This window comes from Zonotrichia albicollis, chromosome 2, assembly GCF_047830755.1.
Source record: "Zonotrichia albicollis isolate bZonAlb1 chromosome 2, bZonAlb1.hap1, whole genome shotgun sequence".
Taxonomy (NCBI): domain Eukaryota; kingdom Metazoa; phylum Chordata; class Aves; order Passeriformes; family Passerellidae; genus Zonotrichia; species Zonotrichia albicollis.
The window spans coordinates 48,361,863-48,389,832 of NC_133820.1; the positions used below are offsets into that span (position 1 = coordinate 48,361,863).

At 36.9% G+C, this 27,970-nt stretch overlaps 1 protein-coding gene across 9 annotated transcripts in view; it reads right to left on the reverse strand.

Annotated features, from left to right (window-relative positions):
- The window catches only part of GRM5 (glutamate metabotropic receptor 5), a 245,439-nt gene that overhangs the window by 59,385 nt on the left and 158,084 nt on the right, over positions 1-27,970 (reverse strand). For all 9 annotated transcript variants that reach the window (XM_014266186.3, XM_014266184.3, XM_014266182.3 and 6 more), the window contains one exon: positions 2,680-2,915. In XM_014266186.3, coding sequence (XP_014121661.2) covers positions 2,680-2,915 — 236 coding nt within the window. The remainder of the gene's footprint in view (positions 1-2,679; positions 2,916-27,970) is intronic.

Here is a 27,970-nt window from a genome sequence, read left to right on the forward strand (position 1 = left end):
ACTTTGTCTATTAACATCAGCTCTAAGCTTATCTTTTTATCTTTATTCCAAGAAGAATTGCTTGACTTTTGATGTTGAAAATAGGTTTTGATTTCTCTCCAGTATTTCTCAATGAACTCAATCTCATTATTTGTAATCGTAAGAAACACCTGTAGCTTAATTTTTTAGTGTGTTTGGGGTTTTCAATTTTTTTTTTTTAATTCAGCTTCTGGAAAACACCATATCTTTAGTTAAATAAAATAAAGGACATAGTCCTGTTTTCTTACCTGGTGAAATCAGAACCAAAGCTAATTCCTCATCATGCAGAAACTCTTAGGACAGACTGTGAAACATTTATGACCACTGAGGGCAAGTATCATCTTTATAATTATGAAGTCTGTTCTGAGGGAATTTAGGACTCACAACTTTGAGTCTTCAAAATAAATAAATAGCAATATAGGAATTGAAAAGACATAATTTTCAAATTCGTATGGGTGATAGGAAATGAGGCAGAAACAACAACTACCATGCCAATTTCAAATATGCACAGTAATTTTGACCTTTAAGTTGCAACATCAAATGTGTCATTCTTGCAATTCTCAGTGAATACATTTATGTCTTTCTTGCTGGTTAATCCACAGGAAATTCTGCAACTACAATTAATGTTTTTGCCCTACAGCAACAAGAGAGAATTAAAGCTTTTATAATCTGGTTTTAATTATTTTACTGTATGCATCATGGTCCAGCCCATGCCATGTTTTATTAAAATAAAACAGAAGAAAAGGAAATTAGAGCTATTTATTTGGAGAAAAACCTTCTTTTCTATTCATGATTTGCAAACCAGAAGATTTGGATTTTTGCATCTTTTTTGTGTCTTTGACATTCTTAGGTTTTAGGAGCCTATTTGAGCTGTGGTTCTTTGTGGGAAATCTTCCAGCCATGAGTGCTATTCACACCAAACAATTCATGCTTAATGATTGTCTTTTATCCATGACTGGTGAATTCATGTATAAAATAATATCTCCCTGCACCCCCATGATAATTTTTCTGTGGTGGTGAATTTTATTTTAGGTGCTATAAAAGACTCTTTCGGCACTTACATTTCATAGTTCCGAATCTTTCACATAAAACATAAATTAGATTCTCACATTGTTGGTAAAAGGTAAGTTAAAAAAGAAGCCAAAAAATTGAAGTCAAATTGAAATGTTTTTACATGGCACACTGATGGAAACCAGGTATTTATTACCCTGCATCCAGCTATGCCCACTGCATTGACATCTCAGGAAACAGGTCTATATTATCATGGGGAAATCAATGAAGTTTGCTGCTCAATATGCAGTAGCTGTCAATAGTGCAAATAAAACCTGTCTCAAAATGTGTTGGAAGGGTAACAGAGCAAAAATAATGAGGAAAGGTGAATAGAGTGCATAGGGTGTACACTGAGATTTTGGGATTCCTACATTCAATTTACATCTCTCTCACAAACTTCCTCTGAGACCTTGTCCAAATCAAAAGAAAGACACTAAGATCATTAAGTGGGATTTGGGTAGGAATTTGTGTTGTGTAAATCCAAGACTCTGATCCTTTAAGATATTTCTTGGTCTCATGGGTGTGTGGAAGATATTCACATTTTTACAAGGGAAGAACCCTTGGGGTTTAGAGCTGTGGTTGGACTAATGCCCAGCACAGCACCACATTATCCCCACAACTGCCAGAATACCAGAATACTAATGCAATGGTATTAGTGACTTCTCAAGTGTCAGAAATAGTTAACAATTTGCCCAGAGAATTACAGAGAAGGAGAAGGGTCTTGTGAAACAGTCCTCCTAGCCTCAAAGGAGTGACTCTGGGCCCAAACAAAGGATCATTTCCAGGTAGTCTGGAGTCTTCTTGCTGAGGCACTGAGTTGTTGGTTCCTGCCATGTCTCTTGCCATTTGACTGGTGCCACAGGTCCCCATACTCTTTGGAATGCAAGACATGGGTGCCAGTTCACAGCCTAGACAACATTAGGACTGCTTGGCATCTCATGAAATAAAGAGCAATTAACAGAAGTAATAAAAAACCACAAAACAAACCTACAAAATCCCAGAAAAATGTACCACATCTCTCTATAGTGCAGAAATTACAATATGAGGGAGTTTTTGCTACAATTAGTAAATTGAATGAAAAGAATCAGTTCAAAATGGCATATCCTGAAATGACCCATGGCTGAAAGAAAACCTAATGACACCTTTCAAATCACCTATTTTCTGAAGTTCATAAATAATCATTACTGCCACAAGGGCTTCAGATAACTTTTAGTATGTTAGCTCTCTCATTGCTTTTGTGAGCCAAAGCAATATGATCAGCTTCTTTTTCTGAAAAGGTACATTTTGTACCTTTTGCACCTCTGTACGTTTGCACCTCTGAAAAGGTGCTGCTTTGCGCTGCAGCATTTTTGAAAGTGTTTGCATGCCTATGGAAGTGGAGTAGCATGAAGTTTTTCAAATAAAGAGACCAGTTAGTTACTAAAGATCTATCTGTTTCTTTAGAAACCTGAACATTTAAAATTGTGCTTTGTATAACTTTGAAAACCACAAGCATTGCAATTACAGCTTCTTTTCCTTCCAATCCAACTCACTGTTTCACCAGATCATGCTGCATCAGACCAGACCTTCACTCTCATCGTTTCACTCAGCAGAATTAGTAAATTCACTTACTTGTGCAGGTCTTGTTGTATTTAGGGTTCTCTTGGGGAAACCCTTCCAACCGGCACTGGAACCTGTGCTGCCAAAACTCCTGAAACCACGGGTTCCGATGGTTGGTTTCTGGCCGGAGCTGTAGGTAGTAATCATCAAACCATTTCACATCTGGGGACTGCAGCTTGATCGTTATCCCACCGACAGCTTCGTTCTGGTACCCTTCTGTCACGTCGTACCTGTCTGCCCAGCCGTCACTGCAGGGGTAAAGGAGAGGAACACCACATTGGCCATCCAAGGGAACAAGGAAAGAGCTTCCTTAGCATTGAACATCAGAGCCTAAGAGCACACACACTAGCAGTTGTCGTTCTGAGTGGAGTCTTGTAAAGGACCTGTTATTCTTCCAGAGGAAGAATTCAGTGTTTTACTTACATTTGCTTGACATCAGCACCTTCTACTTAAATTATCTATTCCAAATCTTCCAGGTAGGGTAATTGAAACAATGTTAAAAGTCACAGATCCTGAAATCTGCTGTGTATAAGTGTATCTCTTCATCAATTAACCTCATTGAGGGGAGAAAACCTTGGGTTCAGCATTTCCCTGACATAGGGTTGATGCTACTCTTACCTGGGAGGATGTGACTTTGAGGACAGGACCTCTCACTGTGCAAAGGGCAGGACTGTACTGCAGACCATGTCCCTACTTCCTGATGGAGCACAGCAAAAGGAGCCAGAAGCAAGCCTCGAATGGGCTGGCACTGCTCCAGCAGAAACACCAGCACAGAGACAACATGACATTGCATCTGAAACAATTAATTCTCTCTGCAGACATGGCTAATGAAGCTGGGCAGAGCATTATGCAGATCCAGGTGTTGCTCCTATTTCTGTGTTGCTTGTGGCTGGAGCTTTATGGAGTTGTGTGATACTGTACTGCACACAGAATTTTAATCCCCTTCTGGTAACCTTTCATCTTGCAACACACAAACCATAAGGAGACAGAAGCAACTGAAAACCCCACTCAAACAAAATGTCACAAACATTCAGGGTAATTGCCCTCTCCCCATTTCACAATGGATTCTTCTGGAAGTACTGCCATTTATGAAGTTTCACTCAATCCTAAAAATGTACATATCTCATTAGAACAATTTCAGATTTCTTCTCTTTTATCATGAACATGATATTTCAGTTTTTCAAAGCTCAGAGACTTGGAGAAGAATCTAAGATTAGCATTTGCCCCTCCTCTTAAAAGTCACTGATGTTCAATATAGACAGTACCTTTAAATCCTAAAAGTTGTGTAATTGAAGGATGAAATATAAGCTCATCTTGTCTTATTTTAAATCTTCATGATTTGTTTAAAGCTAGCCCTTCTGTAAGTGAGTCATACTTTAAGTGATGTAGGTGACCTTTATGTGTGTGGATCTGTTCTCTTTTGATCATTCGCTGCCTGTCTTAAACTTTTCTTCTGTACTGCAGAGCAGGCAGGAATCCTGCTGCAGACACCTGGTCCCCAGTGCATTCCTTAAGCTGTGCATTCAGCTGTCCACACAGAGCAAACACACCCTCAGAGAGTGACTCCTGCACAAGACACTCTTTCAGCAGAGCCTGGACTCTTGGCTGTGTCTTCCTGGCACAGCTGCAATGTCAGCTAGTAGCTGCTTCACCATGGGGAAAAAATATCCAGTGTCTGGAATTGAAATGAAAGAACCATTAAACATGCTTCAGATTTCAAATGCACTGATTTACTCAGCACAGAAGAGTAAAATATGCATTCACAAAAAGGAGAAAGATGAGCTGTTTAGCTTGAGTATAACACTTGGAAAATTTACCTTCAGGCTTAGGGATTAACACAGGTGTTAATGTTCCCAACTGCACTCAAGAGGCTCAGTAAGACAAACAGCCCCCACTTCCACCAGGAATGCTTACTGGACAGAGTTAAAACCCACTAGGGGTAGTTTTGTGATAAAAGCCACAGAAGGTGTTTTAAATTTATGACTGATTTAACCTTTCCTTTAAAAGATTCATCTTGTTCTTTGGCAAGTTTTTAAAGCAGTTTTATCCACCCTCATGAAACCTGACAAGTTTTTAATGCAGGAAGTAATAGGCTTTGTAGTGTGGGATTTTTTTTCTTAAATGGGGTAGAATTTGAAAGAATTAAAGCCATGCTGTCAGTATCCCAGCCTTATGAGTTGTCTCATACAAACTAAACAAAACAAAACCCAAAAAAAACCAGAAAAAAAAAGCCTGTTTTCTTGTAATTAATTTCTTTATCATTTTCAAAGGAGTAGGTTTGTAGATCTAATCCAGGAGGGTGCTATAAAATTTACAGAATTACTTTAGGATTGGCTATCCCTCTAAGAAGATTTGCAACAGAGATACCATTTTATACCTTTAAATTATTAAAAAAATATGAAAATGGCAACTTTTTAATGACAATTACATAACCTTCCTTCTCAACTTTTCTGCAAGAGGGCTTCTTAATTCAACAGAGCTGCTTCTCACTCAAATAAGTATTTCAGCTTAGCTTCTTGAACAAAAGGTGTTTATGAATATTCTATAAAACCTATTCAAAGTACATATTGTACAGACAACAATGTAGAGATAACAAAGCCTCAGATGGACAATGTGGAAAAGCAAATGTTAAACTACTATTCCAAAATTGGTGAAAGTGGAGTATTCTACAGGGTAGAATGACTATTTAAAAATCTAGTTGTTTGTTTCAGAGGTGAAGGGTGAACCAAAAAGTCAGATGATCTAGAAAACAGGCTTGATTGAATTAGCTGAAGATTTATAGCCTAAAGAACCAAACACAATACTAGGGAAGACATGTGCTATTTGTCTTCAGGTACATCAAAAGCATCAACTAAAAGATCACAAGTTGTTTATCACATCGAGATAAGCATCCAGGACTTAAACTGAAAAGAGAATGACTCAGACACCAGGAAATTTTCCTCACAGCAAAGAGAATGAGGAACTAGAATAGCTTGAAGTGAAGACTCTTAGGGGTGTCAGAGAGCAAAACAGGCAAGCATCCATCTGATACAAATGTCCCTGCCTTGGTGAAGGGATGGCAGTAGGCTATCTGACTTCTTGACATCGACTATGCATTAGTAGTTGTTGAGATTTGACATATGTCTGGGAATGATGATTCTGTAAAACCCAGCAGGTTAGACGAAAAATTCAGAGAAATTTGAAACAATAACTCTCCATCACAGCTCCCCCAGCTTCTTGTAGTGTTTTGCCTTAGTTATTTTTTTTCATTATTGTATTTTTTCTCTCTCTGTAGTTGCTACGGGAAGCAACAAGGAAGAGAAATTTATTTAGGCTGAATGATGTGTTAAGCTATACACACAGCTAATTCCAATGATGCAGTCAGGGGAGGCAGGAGTGTACACTGGGTTAAAATAACTCTTAATGAAAATGAAACTGTTTTATCTCTCTTTTGTTGAGTGAAAGGAAGGCTTTACATCTAATCCCCAAATAACACTGTCTCAGTATAATTAAGATAATCCTTTGAGGTTTAAAAACAGAAAAGAAATTCTACGTTCCCTAATTTAGACATTTTGCTTTAAAGTCTGAAGTAAACACAGGTCTGGCAGTTTAAGGCCACTTTCTCAGTTTTGAATATCCATAGCACCAATTCTGTAATATTGGCCCTATATGTAAGACCTGTGACTTCCATAGCCCAAATGACCTTTGTCATGGGAAATGAAACTCCAAAACCAATGAGTCAATGATATTTAAACAACTACAAAATGATTTGCCCAAACTGACATGCCTACACACTAAATAGACATAGATTTAATTTTTGCATATTACAAGTCTTTTACACTTGTTTAAAACATTTCTTAAATGACAGTTATAGGGTTTATAATATTGATTTCAGTGAAAGTTTTCAGATTCTTGAGAAGCCTTTCAAGGAAGTGGGGAAATTCTGCTGCTTTTTAGGGACAGCTGGACTAAAACTGTTTCAAACTGGAAAATCCAATGCTGATAAAGAGATTAAATAAATATTATAATTGACTGTTTTTCCATTCAGTACCACAATATCCTTCAAGGACAACTTTAGGTTTAAGTACTCCAGAGCACTGCCAATGCTTGTTGTGGTTTTGCTTCATTCCATGCAGTACCTTGGCAGAGTTGGAACTTTGCTGTTCTGGGAATCGAATTATAGAAAAAAATATACAACCTTTGATTTGAAGACCATTAACTATAGTCTGCTTCAAAATTTAGCAAGAGCATATACTGGATAATACAAGAGGGGCAGAACAAAGAGGTACACTGTGTAAATTGATAGTCCATGAAACTACTGTAACCGTTTTCAGTCACTATTTTGTGACCATTTGACAATCAACTCCTTTTAGTTTCATTGTACTAATAAATTAAGCAACAGTGAGTTGCAAATATCTTTTTTTTACTATTGGAGATATTTTTCTTTCTTTTCTTTAAAGCCACTCACTTTAAAAAAAAAAAAAAAGGTTGTCATTGATAAGCTATCAAGGTATCAGGTATATACTATCAAGATCTATCAGGTATTATTAGGAATATATTATCAAGATATAAAGACTTTTTGGGAACTAACTAACTAACTAGGATGGTGCAGTTGTCTGCTCTAGGCTGCTGCCAGTCCAAGGTGGGAGAAGGCAGCAGGGAGAGGTCTAATGCTCAGCCAGCTACATCTGCAATCTGGTGGATGTCCAGGACACCAGCTGGAGGTGACGTTCCTGCAGAAGATCCTCCCCATGCTACCTTGTGCCTTGTCTTTTTACTGCAGTTCTTTAGAGCATATAAAGCTGCAGAGATGTCTCATGGTTTGGTCCATTAAGTGGACCAAAAAAACTTTCTTTCACTAGACTGAAAGAAAGCTTTCAGCTCTTGGCTCTGGACAAATTATGATCAGTAAAACGTGAGTTAGTATCAGTGAGCTGGCAAACATAGCTTTAGGATTCCTGTGAAAATCACCTGGAAAATTCAGCACACATTCTAAACCTCTAATTCTAAGATTAGACAAAATACTAAGAGACACAGGTGTACAAAAAAAATAGATTCCCTTTTGCGAACTCTTCCACTTATTTTTCTATGTTGAAAATGCAGCAGGGTCTTGGAATGAGTTGAGCTGATTTCTTTTTCTCTGAAGTCCCTTTCAAGCTATAGCTAACATTATTACAGTTAATGAGTGCATTCATTAGGCTGTAGACTGGTGTCTTTTTTGTTATGCAAAAATCTGTTTATAGGCAGGCCACATGATAATGATGGAAACTGCTGTTCTGCCCGCATCTATAATCACTCTCCTGCCAAAAATCTGACCAATAGCAGTTGAAAATATATTTCTCCACCTGTGTAGGAGTTTTTTTGTCTAAGTGGCTATAAAATTAATTTCACTGTATTTCTCTGCTATTCCAAGGTTTTTTCCATATATTTTAAAAGCTCTAAAAGTATTAAACAGTCCTCACACTCTTCTCAAAGCACTATGGGTCTTGCAAAGGTAAATTTGTTTGGTTAATACTGAGGGAAGGGTGGCATTGCTTTTGCTGAGCAGCTGTAAACTGATGCATTTAGATGAGCTCATTTTATAATAACTGTGCATGCAATGAATTCTTGTTTTGCTGCCTGGCTTTTTTTAGATTGCAGTTAGTCTTTTTTTTTTTTTTTTTCCTTCCTTTTCATGCATATTATAAAAATAAATAAATTCAAGGGTAATTCAAAGGAAAGAAATTACTTGATTATTTTTAGGCAGTTTGGCCCACAGTTTTCTACAATGTGATAGCTAGAAGTAGCTGTGCAGTGAATTTGGCTGATACCTTACACAGGGGATTACTGGTACTAATTACTTGCTGAGTATCCAAACTTCCCCAAGCTGAGAAAGGTTGTGATGGCAACTTGAGGGATGGTAGCCTATAGCAACATCTAATTTGCATGAAAACGGAGAGTTTTGCAGCTGTGTTCATCTCTAGTTCAGAGCTGCAAAGTAATTCAGCCTGACTGTATTCGGGTGCACAAAAAAATACACTTTCCAATGTGTGATTCCTATTTCTTTACACTTGCCAGGTGTCAAAGCTGACCATTTTAACTGAAGTTATATCTGTACATATGTCACATGAGATGCCCCCTAAATTGAGGGGAAATTTGCCTGAAACTCCTGAAAACACCAAGAACACTCAAATTGTGCAGAATGCTTTTTTGATTCTCAAATAATTCTTTCATAAGGAGAAGGAAAATATTTTACATATTTCCAAGAAGAAAGGCATTTTGGATGGCTAGAAAATTTGCTTTTCTTGGGATCAAATGCAAAGTTGCACTACAATGGAAGTCCCTTACCTTTTTTTGCTACGTTCACACTAAGTCAATTATTTGTAAAGGCTTTGATGTTTGTCTAGACTAATTAGACCCAGTTTTATCCAACTTTCCTCTGACAAGCTGATTTCTAAATTTGCTGTCACTCAGGGTGTCACTCTTCCTGAAGTGCCCAGCTGGTCCTTGTCTCTACAGACTCAGTGCTACCTTGGGATGCTCTGATAATGCTGACAGTGTCATGGACGTGACTTGGGTGCTGCTGTCAGTGAGAATCAAAATGAGACCTCTGTGGGCTAAAGATGAGAGGGCAGGGATGGAGTGTCTTCTTGTGATCTGAATAGACATAGGGATGTCCTATCCCAAGCTAATGCTTGTTCACATTCCAAGCAGGCAGCTCCCATGCTGTGTCCAGTGTCCTGGCTATAGTTACCCAGGAGAAACTGATAAGCCTTTAATAAGGGGCAGGGAGGGAGGAGAAAGCAAACTTTTCATGACATGTTGCAAAAAAAGTAGTGGGAAGCACTTTTCTTCCAATTTTGCTTTAGCTAAGGATGGTTAAAAGAAAGTAAAACCAAACGAAGGGATGTGCCCTGTAGGAAAACCTAAACTTTCTTTGGGAACTGACCATCAGACATCTGGACTGCTTCTTCACTGTTGTTTTACAGGATAAAAAGATTACTTCATATCCTTGAAGTGTATTTTCCAAATATTGCAGCAGCTTTTCTTTTCAACAATGTTAAGGCTGTTGAGTCATATCTAAAATTCACTCTAAGCTCCTCAAACTGTAAACCTCTCCTAGTGACAGCCTAAAAGCCACCACTTACATAATGTCAGCAATAGCAGGAAAAAAAGGAAAGGAAAAAGAATGGTTCATGTCTAAAGCACTTCAATTTCATATGTATTTTTACTGTGAAAATACTGATTTTTATCTCCTCCAGAATCCCAAACTTCTGAATAGCTTCAGGGCACTAGAAAGTCGTATCCATTTCTGTATTATGTAATCTACAAAGGGTATATAAACAAATATCAAAAATGTCATGAATGGAAATCAGGGCTTGGCAGAAATGATAAGCAAATACCTACTGTCTTCAAATGCTGTCACAAAGCTATTTTCTACACATCCCATGCCCCTGGAATGGAAACATCTCTAAATTACCCTAATGCTCCAAGATCCTCAGTTTGTTCTGCTGCAGAATAGATATATAAACCAGTGCTGCATTTCTACTCATGATTGGTCCCATTGATTCAGAGGATTTTTCATTGCATCAAGTCTACCAGGACTATTCTATAGTCCTATAAAGCCTATTCTGAATCAGAATTATCTTATGATAGTAATTTACTGAGGCTGCCAGTGATGGAATGATTCCCCATTAGACATCCAACCGCTGCTTTTAGGGACATGCAACAACAATCTTTAAGATAAAAAAGACATAGACATATGAATGAACAGATAACTGTGACAGCCTTACTACTTTAAAAATATTCCAGACATGGGGAAAAAATGGTTTAAGGGAAGCCATTTACTTGACAGAAAATATAACACATATAATCATATGATTTATATATATTTTTTTTTCTTTGAGTATATATTTAAAGGATTTTCACCCTGAAAAGATGCATGCAATAATCACCATGCAATAATCTCTTATGTCTGTGTGCCAGCTATTAAGTGTTTTTTTTAACATTTAACAGTTCATTTAACAGTTACTAAACTATGCTATGAAATATAATTCAAAACAACACTTGACATGTTGCCTCTTGTTGTTGCAGAATAACACTTTTAGTAATAAATAATATACTTAATGTATAAAAAAGGAACAGTATGATTAAATCAGTATAAACTAATATATCTAGGTATTTTTTAGAGAAGTAAACATAAAAAAATGAGTTTAAGAGTTAGCCAACACAAAATAAAATTTAAAGAAGCATATTTCATATTTCAGTAGCTACTCTTAATAGCAATGCATATGTTAACTCTATACATTACTATTTTGGAGAGAATTTGTTTATGAATAATAAGAAACTTTAGGATGAACTTTGAACATGGAACAGAAAGGTAAGGATGGTATGTTAACAATATTATTTAGGAGCTTTTTTAAAATCATGCCTACCTAGACCAGAATGCACTGGTCTAATAGTACAGAGGTAAGCAGAATATTAGTTTCTAAAAAGTCTTAAATCTCCAGACTTTGGTATATACTGTAGTAGATCTAGAGGGGCTAATATAAAATTTCTAGCTGAACAATGAATAGCAAATTCTGCATGTGCAAAGATTTTAAAATGACAAATATTATGTGGGCTTTTTCAGAGAAAGAGTAGATCATTTCAAGCCCATAAATGCACTAATTAGCACACAGTTAATCAAAAATACAAATAAAATAATATCCACAGTCTCCCAGGGAGTTAGTAATTTCAATAATGTTTTTAACATCCTGTCCAGCAAATGGAGGCAAATACGGCAAAGGAAACCAAGCCAGTGAAAATATACTGAAATTCTCCTCCTGCTTAAATCAGCTGAAGTTTTGCCACTGACATCATCCAGGACTGCCTCTTGCTCAGATCAAGACATATCCCTCTAATTCAGTGCCTGCCCTCAGACAATATAATGCATGGTGACTGGCTCATCCCATCCAATCATATTGGTATTATCCATGGATATAGAGAGAATTGAATTATAGAGCAGCTTTATAAGCCCTTCATCTTCTAAAGCTCAATTCAGAATAATTCAGGTGTCACAGTCTACAAACATGACGTTCTCCTAGTCAACTATTTGAGGAGGAATCATGACTGTCAGGAAAAGAACATCACTAGACAAAATTGCCTTCAGAGGAAGAAAATGTGTCAAAGACCTTGCAGTCTGACTGCCTCTGCTCTACAGCACCCAAAGCCACCTTCTTCTTGAAAAGAGTGGTTCATATTGAATGTGCTGACACTTCAGAGCTATGATGCAATATGTACATCACAAGGTTTGAGAAGTCTGTTCAAGGGATTCATCATTGCAGCAAATCACAAATCTTTTACAAGAATCAGAGATCAGGAATATATTTACATCTTAGTGGCACAAACTAATCTGAAACCAGAGTGACATGCATTGTTTTATTTCTTTAAGTAATTGGGTCTCTTTGAAAAACCTGATCTAGTGGAAGGTGGTTCTTCAAACCCAAGCCATTCTATGATTTTATGATTTCTATTGTTGAAGCATTTTTTATTTCTCATTTCTACAGGTTTAGAACAATCATTTTCAAAAGCAAATGCACATCTATGCACTCAACTAATTTTATACCAATTACCTGAGGTGCCCAGAGCTCGGAGTTTGACATTTTAAATAAATGACCATAACTCCCACAATGAGGGATCGATTTCTGTGTTGCCATCCACACAGACAAGATAGAACTTGCTTTACTGTGCTCAAACCAAAGCTCATGAAACCCAACAATCTCCCCCTAATGGAGTTCAGTAAAAAAATTTTATATGTAGTCAAGGCCCAGAAGAAGAATTTTAATAAGTTTAGCAAACAACAGCTCACGTGTTCTACCATTTTAATGGGTGAGGATTTATGTCAGTGACATGAAACAAAATAAGTCTGATTTGAAGTAGTCTTTAGGATCATTTCAATTTGGGTGAAGGTAAGACTGTAAATCAAAACACCTGTTTACAATACCACTTTCCAAACAAGTACAGGAAACCTTAAAAATTCACAGCCAGTGGCTTCTTTACCACATCTTCATGTTTAATGTATTGTTAAAAAAAGTAATTTCTATCAGCATAAACATTGCTGAAATTTCTTTACACTGTGCTAACCCATCTAGAGGAGGAATATTTTTAAAGTAAGGTGAGAGAACTCACAGATATGAAGCCCATTAGATCAGGACCATTAAATTTTGCCTAGTTTCTCTGCTCAAGTAGGCCTGATTTTCATTGAACAGCACATTTATGGCTCCTTTGTTGTATTGAGCTGACAGAGATTTGCCTCAACAAAAACAGAATCACCCATGGGTGATCTGTACCCTGTGAAATTGCCTTCTGCATCAGAAATTTGCTTAAAAATACAAGTAGTCAAAGTGTAAAGTTGAAAACAAATGCCATCCAGAATATATTGAGAGAAAAAGGACAAAAAATGTGATGAGATAATCATACTTCAAGTAAAACTGTATCACATAACACATTATCTGTATTTAACTGTAAGTCTGCCAAGAAAGTATTAGTATGTACTTTTAACCTATTTTTGTTGAAATTACTGAAAACAGTGCTTATACTCATGCAAAGCCCTTAAGACATCATGATCAGGCTTTAGGTTTCAGAAATGTGGCTGTGGTTATGTGGGGTATGGGGGGTTATCTAAAAAGCTTAAATATCTGTTCTGCAGTACAATGACACAACAGGTTGCTATTTGACAAGTTCTTTCAAAAATTGCATTGAGAATTAACTTATATACAGATCACATGGATGACATAAATTCAGGAAATAGTGATACAAAATCAATACTTCATTCTTTTTTGTAAAATAAATTTTAACTTCATGAACTGCGTGCCTGTCTGTCTTGCAATTATATGTCACAAATTTAAAAAAACTCTTAAAATTTGAAAAAATTCATTGTTTGAAAATTGACATTTGAGATGTACCTTGTTAATATTTCCAAGTGACATGAAAGACATAGGACAAGGTGCAATGATTCCATCAGCAATTTTTTATTACTTTCCTTAGTGCATCCATGTCCTAAACCAGTGATAAATTATGATAATAGGAACTCATCTATCATGATTTATCAGTTCATACATAGCAAGACCTTTTCTTGTGACAGGACTGTAAGTGAAAATCTCCAACTAAAATAGCAAAGTATGTCTCCAACTAAAATGGCTTACACATGATAATACATTTTGTACCTATTCCTCTGTAAATGGTACATTAATTGTAGGGCTATATCCTTAGTTTAAAATCTAATTTACACATTTACATTTAAAACACTTTCATTCAGGGTTCTTACTCAGGGGCAAGTCTCTTGATGTTTGCAACTGTTTATCACTAGCTTCATGGGCAACACAAACATCATTTATTGCTGGGAGTAGCTTAATGAGTTTTCATGTTAGACTGTATTTGAGCCAAATCCTAACATGAATATTCCGCTGGAAAATTGATTCCAAATTTCATATTTTGAGAGAACATTTTCCAGAGATTTGATTGGCATTGGTCAGCATGAAGACAGAAAAACAAAGCCTCTGCATCACAGCTTTGTTTCACATATCTTGAACTTTTTAGTTCCATAATTTATTTCAATGCTTACAATACTCTAGATATTTCATAAAATTTTATGGGAACATCTTCATAATGTTACAAATACTGAAGAAACAGATCTCTTTATCAATCTTTCAAAGCTAGAAAAAATGTAAAGTGCTGAATCCATATCCATGTTGCCAAGCAACACTTTTCAACTAAGAAAATATGAAAATATAGAAGGAAATATTAGAGTCAAGATGGGATCTATGCCAAAGCAGATCACTAAGCCATGTTAAATGTTTGAATGCACTTTCTTGAATCAAAGTGTCAGTAGATAATCTTCTGTTTCCCTGGCTGAAAAGAAATATTGATTGAGGGTATAAACTTGCTCTGCTAACTAGGAGAAGCATGATAAAAAGTAAAGTGAGAAGTGACTCAGAAAAGAGTTAATATTAGTAGGGTTATAGTGTTTAATTGAGCTTGAAGTACAAAATCATATAAGTGCCAGGAGACATTTTGGTTGTAACAGTGAGTCTCAATAGCAGCTTTTCCCAACAGAGTGATGTTATTTAAATTTTGTGATAATAGACTGGTAGAAGCTCTGTTTTAAATTGAATTGTGCCAAGAAGAAAAAAAGAGAATCTTTTAAAAGGATTTATTTTACTTATTTTGCTTATAAATATTTTGAGGCATAAACTATTGCTGAATCACTTAAAAACTTCAGAAGTACCTAACAATAGTAAATCAATGGACATACCTGACCTTTTCAAAGGAAGCTTACAAGAACTTTTGGAAAATGCACCGTATAGTCCAATATTAGTCTCAGAGGCTTTAAAAGGAGCAAAGGAAAGGAAGCAATATGAAAAAAAAAATAGAAAAAATTCTTCTCAATTGTCCACATTGAGGGACAGTTAAAAGTTTAGGAGAAAGAACCTGCCTGCCAATTTTAATTAATTTTTCATTTCAAAATCTATTGAAAGACTTTTTCTAGTCTATTTAATACCAATAAACTTGAAACAAAGCTGTTAGGAATATTTTAACCAGATAACCCTTTCAGAAAAACTGACTGGCAGTATGAAACCTAGATATTTAAAGCAGTTTTATTTGATTGTAACTCTATGACAATTAAAAAAAATTACCTGTTTACACTGAGTATTTTATTTCATAATTTTTAAATCGATGTTGCTTAAAATATGTATAGTTTCAGTACTTTTACTTATTTCATTTTTAAATACAGCATTAAAGACTGTCCTTCTTATTCTTAATACATTAATAAATATATCTTAAGAATATATTTACTTATTTTCATTTGTCAGTATCAGCCAGAACTCTGAGTACCTCAACAAATGATGCCAAGGTTTTATTGGATGATGATTCTTAGTTCCTGTTGTATTCAACATCCTGGCATGAATATTTGTTTATGTTACTTAATAAAATGAACCAAATATTTGTCATCAGACCTCTTTTTGTCATTCCTTTTCCTGTAGATATCAAGCTGATATTATTCTTTTATAAAACCCTGTCTACATCAATTTATTAATTGAAAGTGTGAATGAACATGACTAAACAATTTGGTGGCTAGACCCTTAAGCTTGGAAATAGAATCCTTAGGCTGGAAAAAATCTCTCAGGTCATTGACTCCAACCATTAACCCAGCATTGCCAAGTCCACCACTAAAACACATCCCCAAGTGCCACAAGAATATTTTGATCACTTCTATGTAGTAGAACAGAAATACTGATGACACTGAAAGAGAAATTGGTCAGAATAACTTCTAAGGAACTTTTTGATAGATCAATTTCTGTCCTGACTGGAGGGAGAGGGGAGCTGAACACTCTTCCCAGGAAGGTGAACATGATGGAAGTTTGTGCAACCACACTCTCATGACTGCTGGTTTGTCACAGGTGAAATAACTGCGACATTCTACCACAAATTATTGTTTAGCATGTTTCTCCTGAGATATGAAAAAGTCTCTTACCATCATGCCATCCATTACATTTGTGCCTACTCCCTCTGCAATATCCTGGGAAACTTATGAATAGCCTACATGAAGCAAATAAAACAGGCCTGTGGTGCTCTCAAAGACATGAAAAAGCACTGTGAAAACCAGCTATTGGAGAGAGCAATGCAGTAATTTCTTCTGAACATGCCATGCAAAGAAACACCACTGACACTGAGGTGCTCCTGTGCTCTATGAGTGGGCAGTGACACAAAGCTTACAACAGCATTTGCTGGCAGCCAAGAATTCATATTCTTGGAATAACAACTTCCTCAGCACAGTGGGACAAAAATTCATTGTGTTTGTTGTGTTGCCATAGTTTAGGTTTCCTTGAGGCTGTTGTAGGGGCAGGAAGGGCAAGGAGGAAATACTGTTGGGTAAATATATAGAAGAAAAGCTCATAGTGAAAAAAACATGTGTTTGAAATTATATCAGTGTCTAGTAGGGTAGAATGGCAGTTCATGTGCTGCAGATGGCTGGTAGAGCCCTTGGTGTGTGGACTGCATGGTACCCAGCCTTGAGGGGTCACTGCTTTTGGGAAACACACCTACATCATAATCTGAGACAGAAACATCAGAGGCAGACTAAACTGTCATTTAGTCCCTCTAGTCATGGCACATGAGGCAAAATTAGGTCTACATAGCAAAGGTGGAGAAAAAGACAAATCATGTGTCTCTGCACATGGCAGGGGGTTGGAGCTATATGATCTTTAAAGTCCCTTCCAACTCCAATCATCCAATGACTTTATGATTCTATGAACCTTGGGGTAAGAAAACAGCAATAATTTTGGGCCTGAACATACCAAAAAAACAGCATTTTCCTTAAATAAGTCACATACTGCATTACTTTTCTTCTTTTTTTTTTTTTTAATTTCTTAACCTTGCACTAGAAATGGAATTGCAATAAGTAATATAGCATGGAGAAATGTAAAAAAAAGCTGCAATTAATACAGTGACAAAAAAACCCCAAGTCATTGCCAGTGTAGAATTTTTCAGGAAAAAACCTAGCAATATACAAAAACCAGTTTAATTGCTTCTTATTGTTTACAGAGATTAAGTTGACTGGGAAAGATACTTTAATTTGGGAGGAAATATCTAAATGCAAAATGCTGTCGATGATAAAGTGCCATCACAACTGAGGTCTGAAGAGGCATTGAGCAGATGGCTCCACCTAATGTTCAGGCCAGTGATGTCTGAACATTAGAAGAAACATGAAGAAACCACTCTCCTCCAACAGGTTACACAATTATTTGGATTTTTTTCTCTCTTTCTGACAGCAAATCAGGAATTCCACTAATTCCATGAGGCTGGAATAGTGTAGGGTGTTACAACTGAGTGTCTATCCACACAAGTATTAGTGTGACAAGAGGTGTGGACTATACTTTTAATGAAATAAAGTAACTTGTGCTGATAATATCATGGTTCTGAAAACTTTAGAAGCATCTAAATACTCTTTTGCTTGAATCCAAACCAAGATTATGCCATTTATTGTATTTTGTCATCATTGTATTTTGTGACATTTGAGGGTTTTATTTTTCTGAGGGTCTTATTTTTAACTAATATTCTTAAATTCTCTGCTGTGCTATGGACTATCCAATCCTATACAGTTTGGAAGAATGAGACTCAAATTAGTTTTAGTGGGATGATGCATTTGATTTTTTAATTGAGAAAGTTAAATAGTGACAGCAATGATCAGAGTACATTTGGAATTTGGGGATTTGTTTCTGAACTCTTTGGGGGTTAAGAACCCAAGACTCATGCTTCTCTGTATTTGTCACACACCTATTTATATCCATCTATATTTTTATAATTGTTTTAACCACTTGAATTGCTCATAAAGGAGAAAGATGAAAAAGAGCTGTGGGGACATTAAGAGATGAAACTGCCTTAACCAACACCTTCACAAAAAAAAAGAGAAATCAGAAGTATTTTCTTGTAAGAACTTGTTTCAAAATAGACTCAGCAGCCAGGGTCTGATACAGGTAAAGAGCTCTTATATTTTGATCTTTTGTAGTCCAGACTGCCTTCTAAAGGTCTGCCAAAAGGATTATAAAGGAAATTTAAGTATTTTGTGAGGATTTTTCATCCCAGAGAGGCTGCTGAAATAAAAGCATGACCTTATCTGAGATACCTATATTAGTCACAGAAAGTTTAGAATAATAAAAGAGTTTTTGAAACTGCTTGGTGTTCTGAAATCAAAGTGCTTATGTGATGAGAAAGAATTAGGCAATAAGAATTGAAGGAAAAAAATTATGAGACAAATAAACATAGTTTCTAAAAAGAAACACATAACTTTAAACCATAGAAAAAGATCCCAGACTAAACCCCTGAAATTCTTAAGGGAAAAAAAAAGAATTTAGGATTTCCATACATAATTTCCATGCAATTAAAAGTCCCAGAGGTTTTTTATTGTTTTTCAATGACAAAAATGAAGCTAATGCTAATAAGTAATGTTGTTAAAAAGAGGAATGGGAAGAAAGACATGAAAATACCTGAATAGGAGTTATTTTCCTAATCTGAGGCAGAGGTTCCCAAACCATGAAGTATGAGCCAAGTATATGGACACAGAAGAAGCTAATAAATTCTTCTGATGCTCAGTCTCTCAATGGGATCTGCTCTGGCTGGTGTGAAATTTGGCTTATAAAAACCGGAAATAATTGATCCAGAACATTGCCTGCACAACATCCCCATGTTACCCAGAAAGCTATACTTAGTTTGGCTATAGCATTAGTATTCTTTGGCTAAAATAATTAGAAGTCAAGCTACCAAGAGGCTTGTGATAGCAAAGGAAAATATGAGACTTTGATTACAGCTCGTGTGACAGGGCAAAGACTGAGGGCACAGGGAACATAAATAGAGGTGCTTTATTTTGTTTCTCTGTTTTTCATGGCTTTCTTGGTGTTTTCCAGCAGATTGCTGTCAAATGTCTTGGGACATTTTCATGGGACTGTGTTTGGCAGAAAATACTTGGATCGTTCCCTAAAAAAATTAATCTTGTATAGTTTTTACTCGTCCAACCAAATCAATAAAACCAACAATATTTATGCTCCTATGTATCTGCTCAGCCCATAGAGCAACTTCCAATAGGAGGATAGCAGAGAATTCTGGTTTTAGTTTACTTTAGAGTTTCCTGATCTTGAAATTTTTCTGCATTGAAGGAGGTCTTGACGGTAAAACACATACGCAAAAGTAAATTTAATAATAGAACAAAAGTGCAGCCACATTGCCAAACTGAAAAAAAAAGTAACTCAGGAATTATTCAATCTGGAATTTCATGGCATATGTAGCATAAATTTAAAAAGGAAGAAAGCCATAACTAAAGACTGCAACCACAAAACAAGAAAAAAAAAAGGTAAAGGTTATTTACAGTGAAAGTATAAGAAAATTACTGCAGTTTGTTAGTTCTATGTGGGAGGGATAAATTTTCCTTTACTTTATTTTCTAGGATGATTGTAACTGCCAAAGGACAACAGTAAAATCTTCCAGAAAATAGGCAGTGGTGCCAACTCCAAATCTAAAAGAAACATTACAGAAGTGCTATTTATATGAGAAAATATGGGGTGGTGAAATGCAGGGGAGTAAAGAAATAGAGGTTTGGTTAGCTAACCATGTTCATTGAGTAGCCTTCAAGTGACTTTCTTTAGTTTCATCTTCCTATAACATGACTTTTAATAATATTTATTTATTTTGCAATAGCCATCTATCATTCCATGACAAACCATGGTGCCAGAATGCCATCTCTTTGATATGGTGCTGTCTCTTTGATCTAGTGTCCTTTTCCAGCAGAACATGCTGGGCTTTGTCAGGTGCCCTCTGTTTAAACTGCTCCTTGAGGTCTTCCTGACCTAGCAGCACGTTAAGAAGCCCAAGTTGTTAAAACAAAGCTTCCATTCATCAGATGGGCATTCATCAGATTTGGGAACTCCTTCAACCTGAGAATTTACAGTGGAGCACCTGTTCTTTCTGTTTTTATTTTCAAATATTCATTCTTGAAAGACAAAGATTTCTACTGACGTAGATGTGTGCTGTGTAAGATGCTGATTCATTAGCACTAGCTATAAAAGTACCATGGATTTGATTTAGATGTCTTCTGTAAAGCAATTGTAATTCCAATTGTCATCTGCTCTAAATTGAAGTGTAATTAGAATTGCCTACTGTATTATAACTTAATTCAGAGTATGCAAACTAAATTTCTTCTTCTAGGAATTTATATAGAATAGGACGTTAATTTTGTCTTATTCCCTGAAACTTTTGCTCTAACTGCTTAGAGTGATGGACAGTGCAAACTCTTAGGTGAAACTGAATAATATCTCTTCTTTGTGAGAACTCACATGAACAATTTAACAGAAGTACATTTATTTTTTCCTTTTAATAAAGAAAAAAAGGAAAAAGGTATCTGGGTTGAAGTATATAAACCTCACTTCTATTGAAATAGATGTAAGGCAGTAAATCTCTGTCTCATTTTATCAAAAGGTTTGAGATTCTGTGAACTTTGTGACAGACATGATTTTCTCTCCCATCTCTTAAAAGAAAGACAGTCCTAATGGTTTCTGTTTTGTGGTAGGGTACATTGAAGAGTCAGCTCATGACTGTGTCCTCCAAGGCATGAAATAATTAATGGCTGCCTACAGTACTGAACAGTGGGACTCCAACCTTCTACAATACAAATTCAGAAATATCTTTAATTTCTGCATTTCTTTCTAAGTTGGTTTTTCTCCTTTCTTATTTTATATGACCAAAATTATATCCAAAAAAGAAACTTTATGATATAAAGTTAAGATGGCTTACTTTCATCTTCTGCATAATGACTATTTCACACGAACTGCAACTTCAGTCAAGTAGAACCAAAAATAAGACCAACATCTCTTTGCATGCCATTCAGACAGCCTTGCCACATTCACTCTCTATCTCAGTGTAGCCTACTTCACAGGATGTACACCAGCCTGGATGAATTAGGAGTTATGAAACCTTCTTAACATTTTTTTTTCAAATCTATCTTGTGTTTAGGGTTTTTGCTTGAGACACATAAGCTCAGTCTCCCTTAGACCATGGAGGATCCAGAAGACAAGCCTCCTATCTCCTGGCCAAGTGCTATAAATGTTAAGCTATTACCTGCAAGGTATGTATTATCTCTAACAACCTGTCTCCACAAAAGTGGTAATGGTAACTCTTCATTGGGGGAATCCATTCAGTAGATGTTAAGCTTTCTGTTGCACATTCTCTAATCAAACCTGTAAGAGCATTAGGATACATGAATCTCATCATGTATGCATGTTACCTCAATCATGCCTGCAATCATATCAATCTAACTTGCAAACCTCCTTTTGGTCATGGGACATGACGGCATTTCATGACTTTGTTCAGGTCTGTGGAAGCAGAGCCACACATCCCAGTGACATGGACTTGGGGTCTCCCCCATGTCTCAGAGCAGTGGTCAGGCAGAAAAGTGAGACAGCAAGGTGAGCAATACCCTCTGAGGCCTGCAGGACTTTGCTCAGATGGAAGGGATGAGAACCATAGTGCAGTAGGATAAGACCAGAAGGCAGCTGATGAAGAGAGCACTGCTTGTTGTCTGTATATAGCTAATAATAATTACATCTTAGGACTCTAATTCACTCTTATTCTGGGCTTCTTCATGCTGCTCTGCTGGTATCTAGGGGCCTTTCATACACAGACTTAATCAAACCTGGTAGGATTCCTCCCGTGAAAAGCAGTCTCTAATTAACATAAAACCACGATACCAACCTTGTTCTGCCGTATGAAAGGACATACTGAGTAATAAAAGAGAAAGAAAAAGGTCAACTACTTTTACATCATTAAGCAGGCAGTTATGCCTTGGAGCAAGAATAGAGCTAAAGCTACTGCTCAAATTTGACCTGTGCTCCAGCCTGGGAATTCAAGCAGCCAGTATGATCCAAAGTCCTTGTAGTCAGCTCAGCCTCATCTCATGAGGCTTTTCTGAAAATTTCAGTATGAAGCATATTCATCATTACTATGATTTAACTCAGATAATTCTCAAACACAGGGACACATGGGTTTACATCCCTGTGCGATATCACATTGATTTTACTGTTGAAGATTTCACTTCAGATGTGAATGAGCCTGAGGCATTCATCACACCTGTAAAACACAGTAGCAATTTCCTACTGTAAGCCAAACAAAATAGTTTACATAAAATCTGTGATTTCTGCTCAGATTTTCTTCTCTGCACATTGGCATGATGCAGCAATTTAGGATCCCACCTTGATTCAATTCTTGGACATGCAGTCTCAGCCTGGAAGCAAGGTCTTCGGGCTGTAACCTGAAAAGAGGTTTTAAGGAATGTCCTATTTCCTCAGCACAGACTACAATGTCTGGACATATACTTAAAAGTCAGTGGTGAATGCATATGTTGCTGGAAGCACTAGAGTAATAATGGTATCACAAGTTGATTGTTACAAAAAAAGCATCAGGATGAGAAAAGAGCACTGTTTCCAATCAGTGTCACATACTCTCAGAATAGCCAAATTCCAAAATAGCACTACTTAAGCTCCTGCAAATGAAGCAACTGGAGCTAAAAATGTAGAGCAAAACCTGCAAGTTGTACATAAAACATCTTTCTCAATGAAAACTCATTGTGTAGTGAGTATGCCATGGAATACATCGGGACGGAGACATGCTAGTCATGCTTCAGACAAAATGCAAGGAAGATAAAGAGAGTTTCTACTCAGTATTTGGAAAAAGAAAAGGAAAAATCCCAGCTTAAACAAAATAATGGAAACATTTCATTGTCTTGCTTAGCAGGTTGGCAAGCAGCACCTCCAGAGGCACGCAACAGTGACTAGGTTAAACAAGTAAATCTGTGAATGATTTGAGGAGACATTGCAACCACAGCTCAGTTCCCAAATTCCTGCAGTTTGCTTGGTGGCAGCACACAAGGATCTCAGCAGCAAACCAGGGCTCTGACATACTATTGGAATATGAATCCCAATATTACCAGTTAGATTGTGCCTGGGCCAGTGTGACCCTCGCTGCTGAGCCAAAGGCGGCATCTGTGGTGTATCACCCCAGAGACACCTTTAGCTTGCTGGTGATTGCAGCCAGGCACTAAACAAGTCCAGGCTTGCTAGGAACTCCGTTACCTCAGGAAGAAGACTTCAGGCGAAAGTGAGGAGTAAAAAGGAGAGGATTCTGCCGGAGGGTTATATGCAATGGTTTATTTCATGGTTACAGAGGCCTGAATCTGCGGGAGACCTCCAACAGAATGCCAAGCACATGGCGTGCTTCACCTTTTAAGCTCAGGGGGTTGGGAGGAGGAGGGGACAGGTGAGCCACCAACCAGGTGGGGGGGGCGGGGTCTCAAGGGGCGAGGGACACCTAGACAGGCCAATGACCCCCAGGCCTGAGGGGCATCCTTTGAACTCGACCAACCACAGGACACCTTTGCTGGGATGTTAAGCCTGATTGACAGGACTCACTCGGCAAGGGATGAGGGGGAAGGGGAAGAGAGGTATTGCCAGGTATTACCTGGGAGGTGACCTGGGACCCGGAAGTCTAAAACAGGACATTACAACACACTACAACAACATACTAAGTACTACACAACAAATAAATAAAGCTGCAATTCTTGTCTCAAACCAACTATGATAGAAGAGAAGATTTTTGAAAAGATGAGAGGACAGCTAGAGAGATGCTTTGGAAAGCTGGGTTGGAATGGGTAGTGATGCAGGATTACCTCTGCATATGAAATCACTTTCTCAGATATGGGTGTTTCAGGCACCCAGCTTAGTGGCACTTTTAAACAGTCAGCCAAGTGGCCTCAGGAACAGAAAGTCTGTGCAAAGAAATAGAAATTATGAAGATGGATGAATGCAGCTGAGTTTGGAAAATGTTGCTTCTGTAGCTTAACTACATGCCAGGGGCCATTCTGGTGCATTGCAGATCATTAAAAAACCCAAGAGCAGGCCCCACTATTTTTGCAGAATCACCTACTAGGGAGCTGTAATTTTCATTTTAGGTTCGCTGCATCAGTAAGCTAGGTTCTTTTTTTTTTTTTGATTCAGGCATCAAACCTGATTTATTTAAGATATATATCTATTTAGACCATATTGAATTACCTAGGAGAATAAGGAAGCAAGTAGTACTTCAGGTAGTTGTAAATTAAATAAATAAATTAGAAGGTATTACATAGCTTACAATTCTATGTTTCAACATCAGAAAAGCTAAGGAGAGATTAAGGAGACCAACAAAAGAGACTAAATTTGGGTTCCTGTCAGTATTCTGAGGCAATGTATCAATTTACACGCAAAAATGTTGAAACCAAACACTTTGACAATAAAATCCTGATAAACCATTTTTCAAGTCATAACCTTATAAAAGATATCCCCATTTAAAGCCTTTGCAGGACAGTTTGATGAAGTACCAAGTAAGTTAGGCTCTGAATTTCATCTGCATTCTATTGAACTGGATTCCTCTTATAGTTACCTGTTCTTTGATGAAATGGTTTAAAATTACTCTAATATATGAGAAAAAAAATTTTGAACATTTTGAACCCAAACCGCAAAATAAAGAACACTGCAATCTCTGCAAATGATGTCATTTTAATAATACCTTACTTTTTTACCTCCCAGAATTAAACTGCAGCAACTGAAAGTTTTGTTCATAAAAGGGGAAAAAAACCCCCCACAAACATAAACAAAAGCAAAAAAATAATTGAACAAAACAAACCTCCAATCTAAGACTAATTGCATAAAGATATTTATCTGTTCATAAAAGTTAGAACCATACTTGTAAAACAGTTAATTGAGATTATGCTGCCGGAAAATCTTTGGTACATTACTACGTGCATTGGATAGTTTATGTAAATTTAGTGGCTAACAAGAATTTTCCTGAATGAGAGATTTACAAATTTATTTAAATGCAGCCTGGAAAAGGGCCAAAATGCTTCTAACTTTAGATAACCTGCAGCTAGGAGTGAGAGGATGAAGAAAGTAGCACTTGACCTCTAGTCTTTCTGGCAAGAGCCTTAGGAGAAATAAAATGACTGGTTTGTGGATTTTATAAGTAAATAAGGTAAAAAACCCCTCACTTTCACAAATAATCCTAAACTCATTGCTGTGCAGGTCAGTTTAGCACCATAAACTGGTCACTGCTACTGGTCGGTTTGAAATCTCGCTGCAATAGCACCATAGAAGTTGGCTGTACCCAGCTTCCAAAAGCATTCTCTGCTCTTAAATCTCCACTTTAGGCACAATGACTAGTTAAGTTGAAAGGAAAAAAATAACTTAAGTATATATTTTTACTTCTAAAACATTCTGGGGCCATTCCCTGGCACTGTTGAGAAATGGCACTGTTAAATTTGCCCATGACTAAATGTTTTCTTTCTCTCACTTCCCTTGGCAATATGGTCTCATACTGCCTGCTGAGAGCAATTTATGGCATGTACTATTTCCTAAACCACTCTCCTGTCCAAGAAAGTGCTGCTGGGTTCAGGATAAAATCATGCCTGGGAGTGTGCTTATCATATAGCAGTCAAAACAATGATGGATTAATGTTGCACTCTGTGTCCTTAACCAGCTTCTTAAGTAGTGTAAACATACAAAATAGCACAATGCAAGTTACAGTACTCAACCATCTTTTTTTTTCATAGGCAACAGATTCCTGTAAAGTTGGACAGAGACTCCATCCTTAAGTTATCTTGTTTTTTTTTCTTATTCTTTGGAAGACTGCTCAGGAACATTAGTGTTTACTTCCCACTATTATGGAAAAAAGTGACATTTCTACTTCTTCCTTACTCATAGATAATTGATGTGATTTGCTTTTCTATTTTATTGGGTTTTTTTAGTTGTTTGGTGTTTTTTAATAAATTGCTCCTTCCTTTCCTTATGATTTTCCTTCCTCTTTCCCACACAACCCTGAGGCTCCCTCTTACAGAGGGAACAATTCAAACCTCTCCATTAACTCAGCAAAATCATTTTGTCTAACTTGTCTATAATATAGGATTCACTACTTAGTAAATGTCTCTCATTCCCATTTGAATAGAACTCTGTGGGGTGAAGAGCAGACCAGAGAATTAACTACTTCTACCAGAGTTTTTTCTATCAGCATTTATCTGACTGGAGAAAAACAATGTGTTTTAGGTGATCTACCTCTTCTCTTAACCTTATTTGAGTCCAGTTAAAGTCAATTGAAAGACTGTAATTGGCTTCAAAGTTAACAACTATCCAGTCTTCTGTGAAAAAGTGGCCTTTTCAGTGTGGGTGCTTTAAAGCTGGTGACGATCTTTAGTCCTTTATTTCATATTTAATCACTAAATAAATTGCTTTAAAATTCCATTGTGGGACAAAGAATTCCTGTGTAATGGTTCATTTTGTTTATGACAATTTGTGTGAGGGCTCCCTGTGGCAGTAAACCAGCACATCCTGGTCAGTGTAAGCAAGCTTGAGCTGTACCCAGATTTGTTGGAGCTACATTCACAACCTCTCTTCATAAGAACACCTTGATAAGCTCGCCACCATTCATATTTTCTGCATGGCATTTCAATGGATGGATTTAAAGGGTGTGAGATTTATTTGCAGTCAAAGAATGCTGCCGCAAACTTCTCTGGTTGGAAGACAAGGAGGCTTGTTCACACACTCCTTCTCACCATATGGTCCCATCAGTTTGAGTCACTCCCTGTGTCAACACACTTTCACAGATTTGGAGCTGACACTACTTTTATTATGTTGCATAATGCCACTTCTTGTAATTGCGTTTCTTCTAGATTGGATGAAAGGATTCAGCAGTTCATTTTGAATGGATTCCAAGTAGGAATTGCTCTCTGATGGCTTCCTGCTCTCCCCAGATTAGAGTCAGCTTACTTGCACACCTAGGTTTCATATATCACTTTCTTCCCCTACTAAGCCAGCAAGATCAATGTAAATTAAACATGATCTATGTCCTTAAAATAGCAAGTTTATATTTGCTGCTCTATGGCAGTTATTGGAAACAGAACTTAGACTGAAAGATTTGACTAGAACTCTCCTTGCACTGTAAACTCAACTTTGTGGGAAAAAAAAAGTTTCATTTATTAGTCAAATTAATTCTTCTAAAAATGAGATTTCTTTTTTTTAAAGTATTCCATAATTATCTTAGTTCCTTGAAAAATTAAATTTGTCAGGAGTTGAATACAGAATCAATACCAAAGCTCTATTTTCTCAGTGGGAACTGAGTTTAAGAATCACTAATTCTCCCTTTCTAATCAGCAGACTACCCCTGATATTTTTCTTCCTTCCTGACATCTGAAGGCTCAAACATACTTTCCTAGCAAAGGAGAAAATTCTGGGCCTCTAGATTGTTTTGTCACTCTGACTAAACCAGATTTGTCTGTAGCTGTAAGTGCTTGGAAATTTACTCATCAGGAAAGTAAGATATAGAAAAATGATAAAAAATTATGCAGTTATTTTTGATTGGGATTTGTTTGTTAAAAATATTAATTTCATACCATGATGGTTGTTGATGTTCATGTTAAATATGTTAAATGTTATCTTTCTATTGCCCAATTCTGGGCAACCCAGTACAAGAGAGACATAGACATACTGGGGAAAATCCAATGAGGGGCCCCAGAGGTGAATAAAAGACTGGAGTATCTCTTCTCTGAGGAAAGGCTCTGAGAGCTGGGACTGCTTATCCTTTGGAAGAGGAGGCTCAGAGTGGATCTTATTGATGTATATAAACACTGGAAATGACCATGCAAAGAAGCTGGAAGCAGTCTCTCCTCAGTAGTGCTGTGCCACAAGCAGAGGCCATGGGCACTAACAGAAACACGGGAGCTTCCTTTTGAATATCAGGA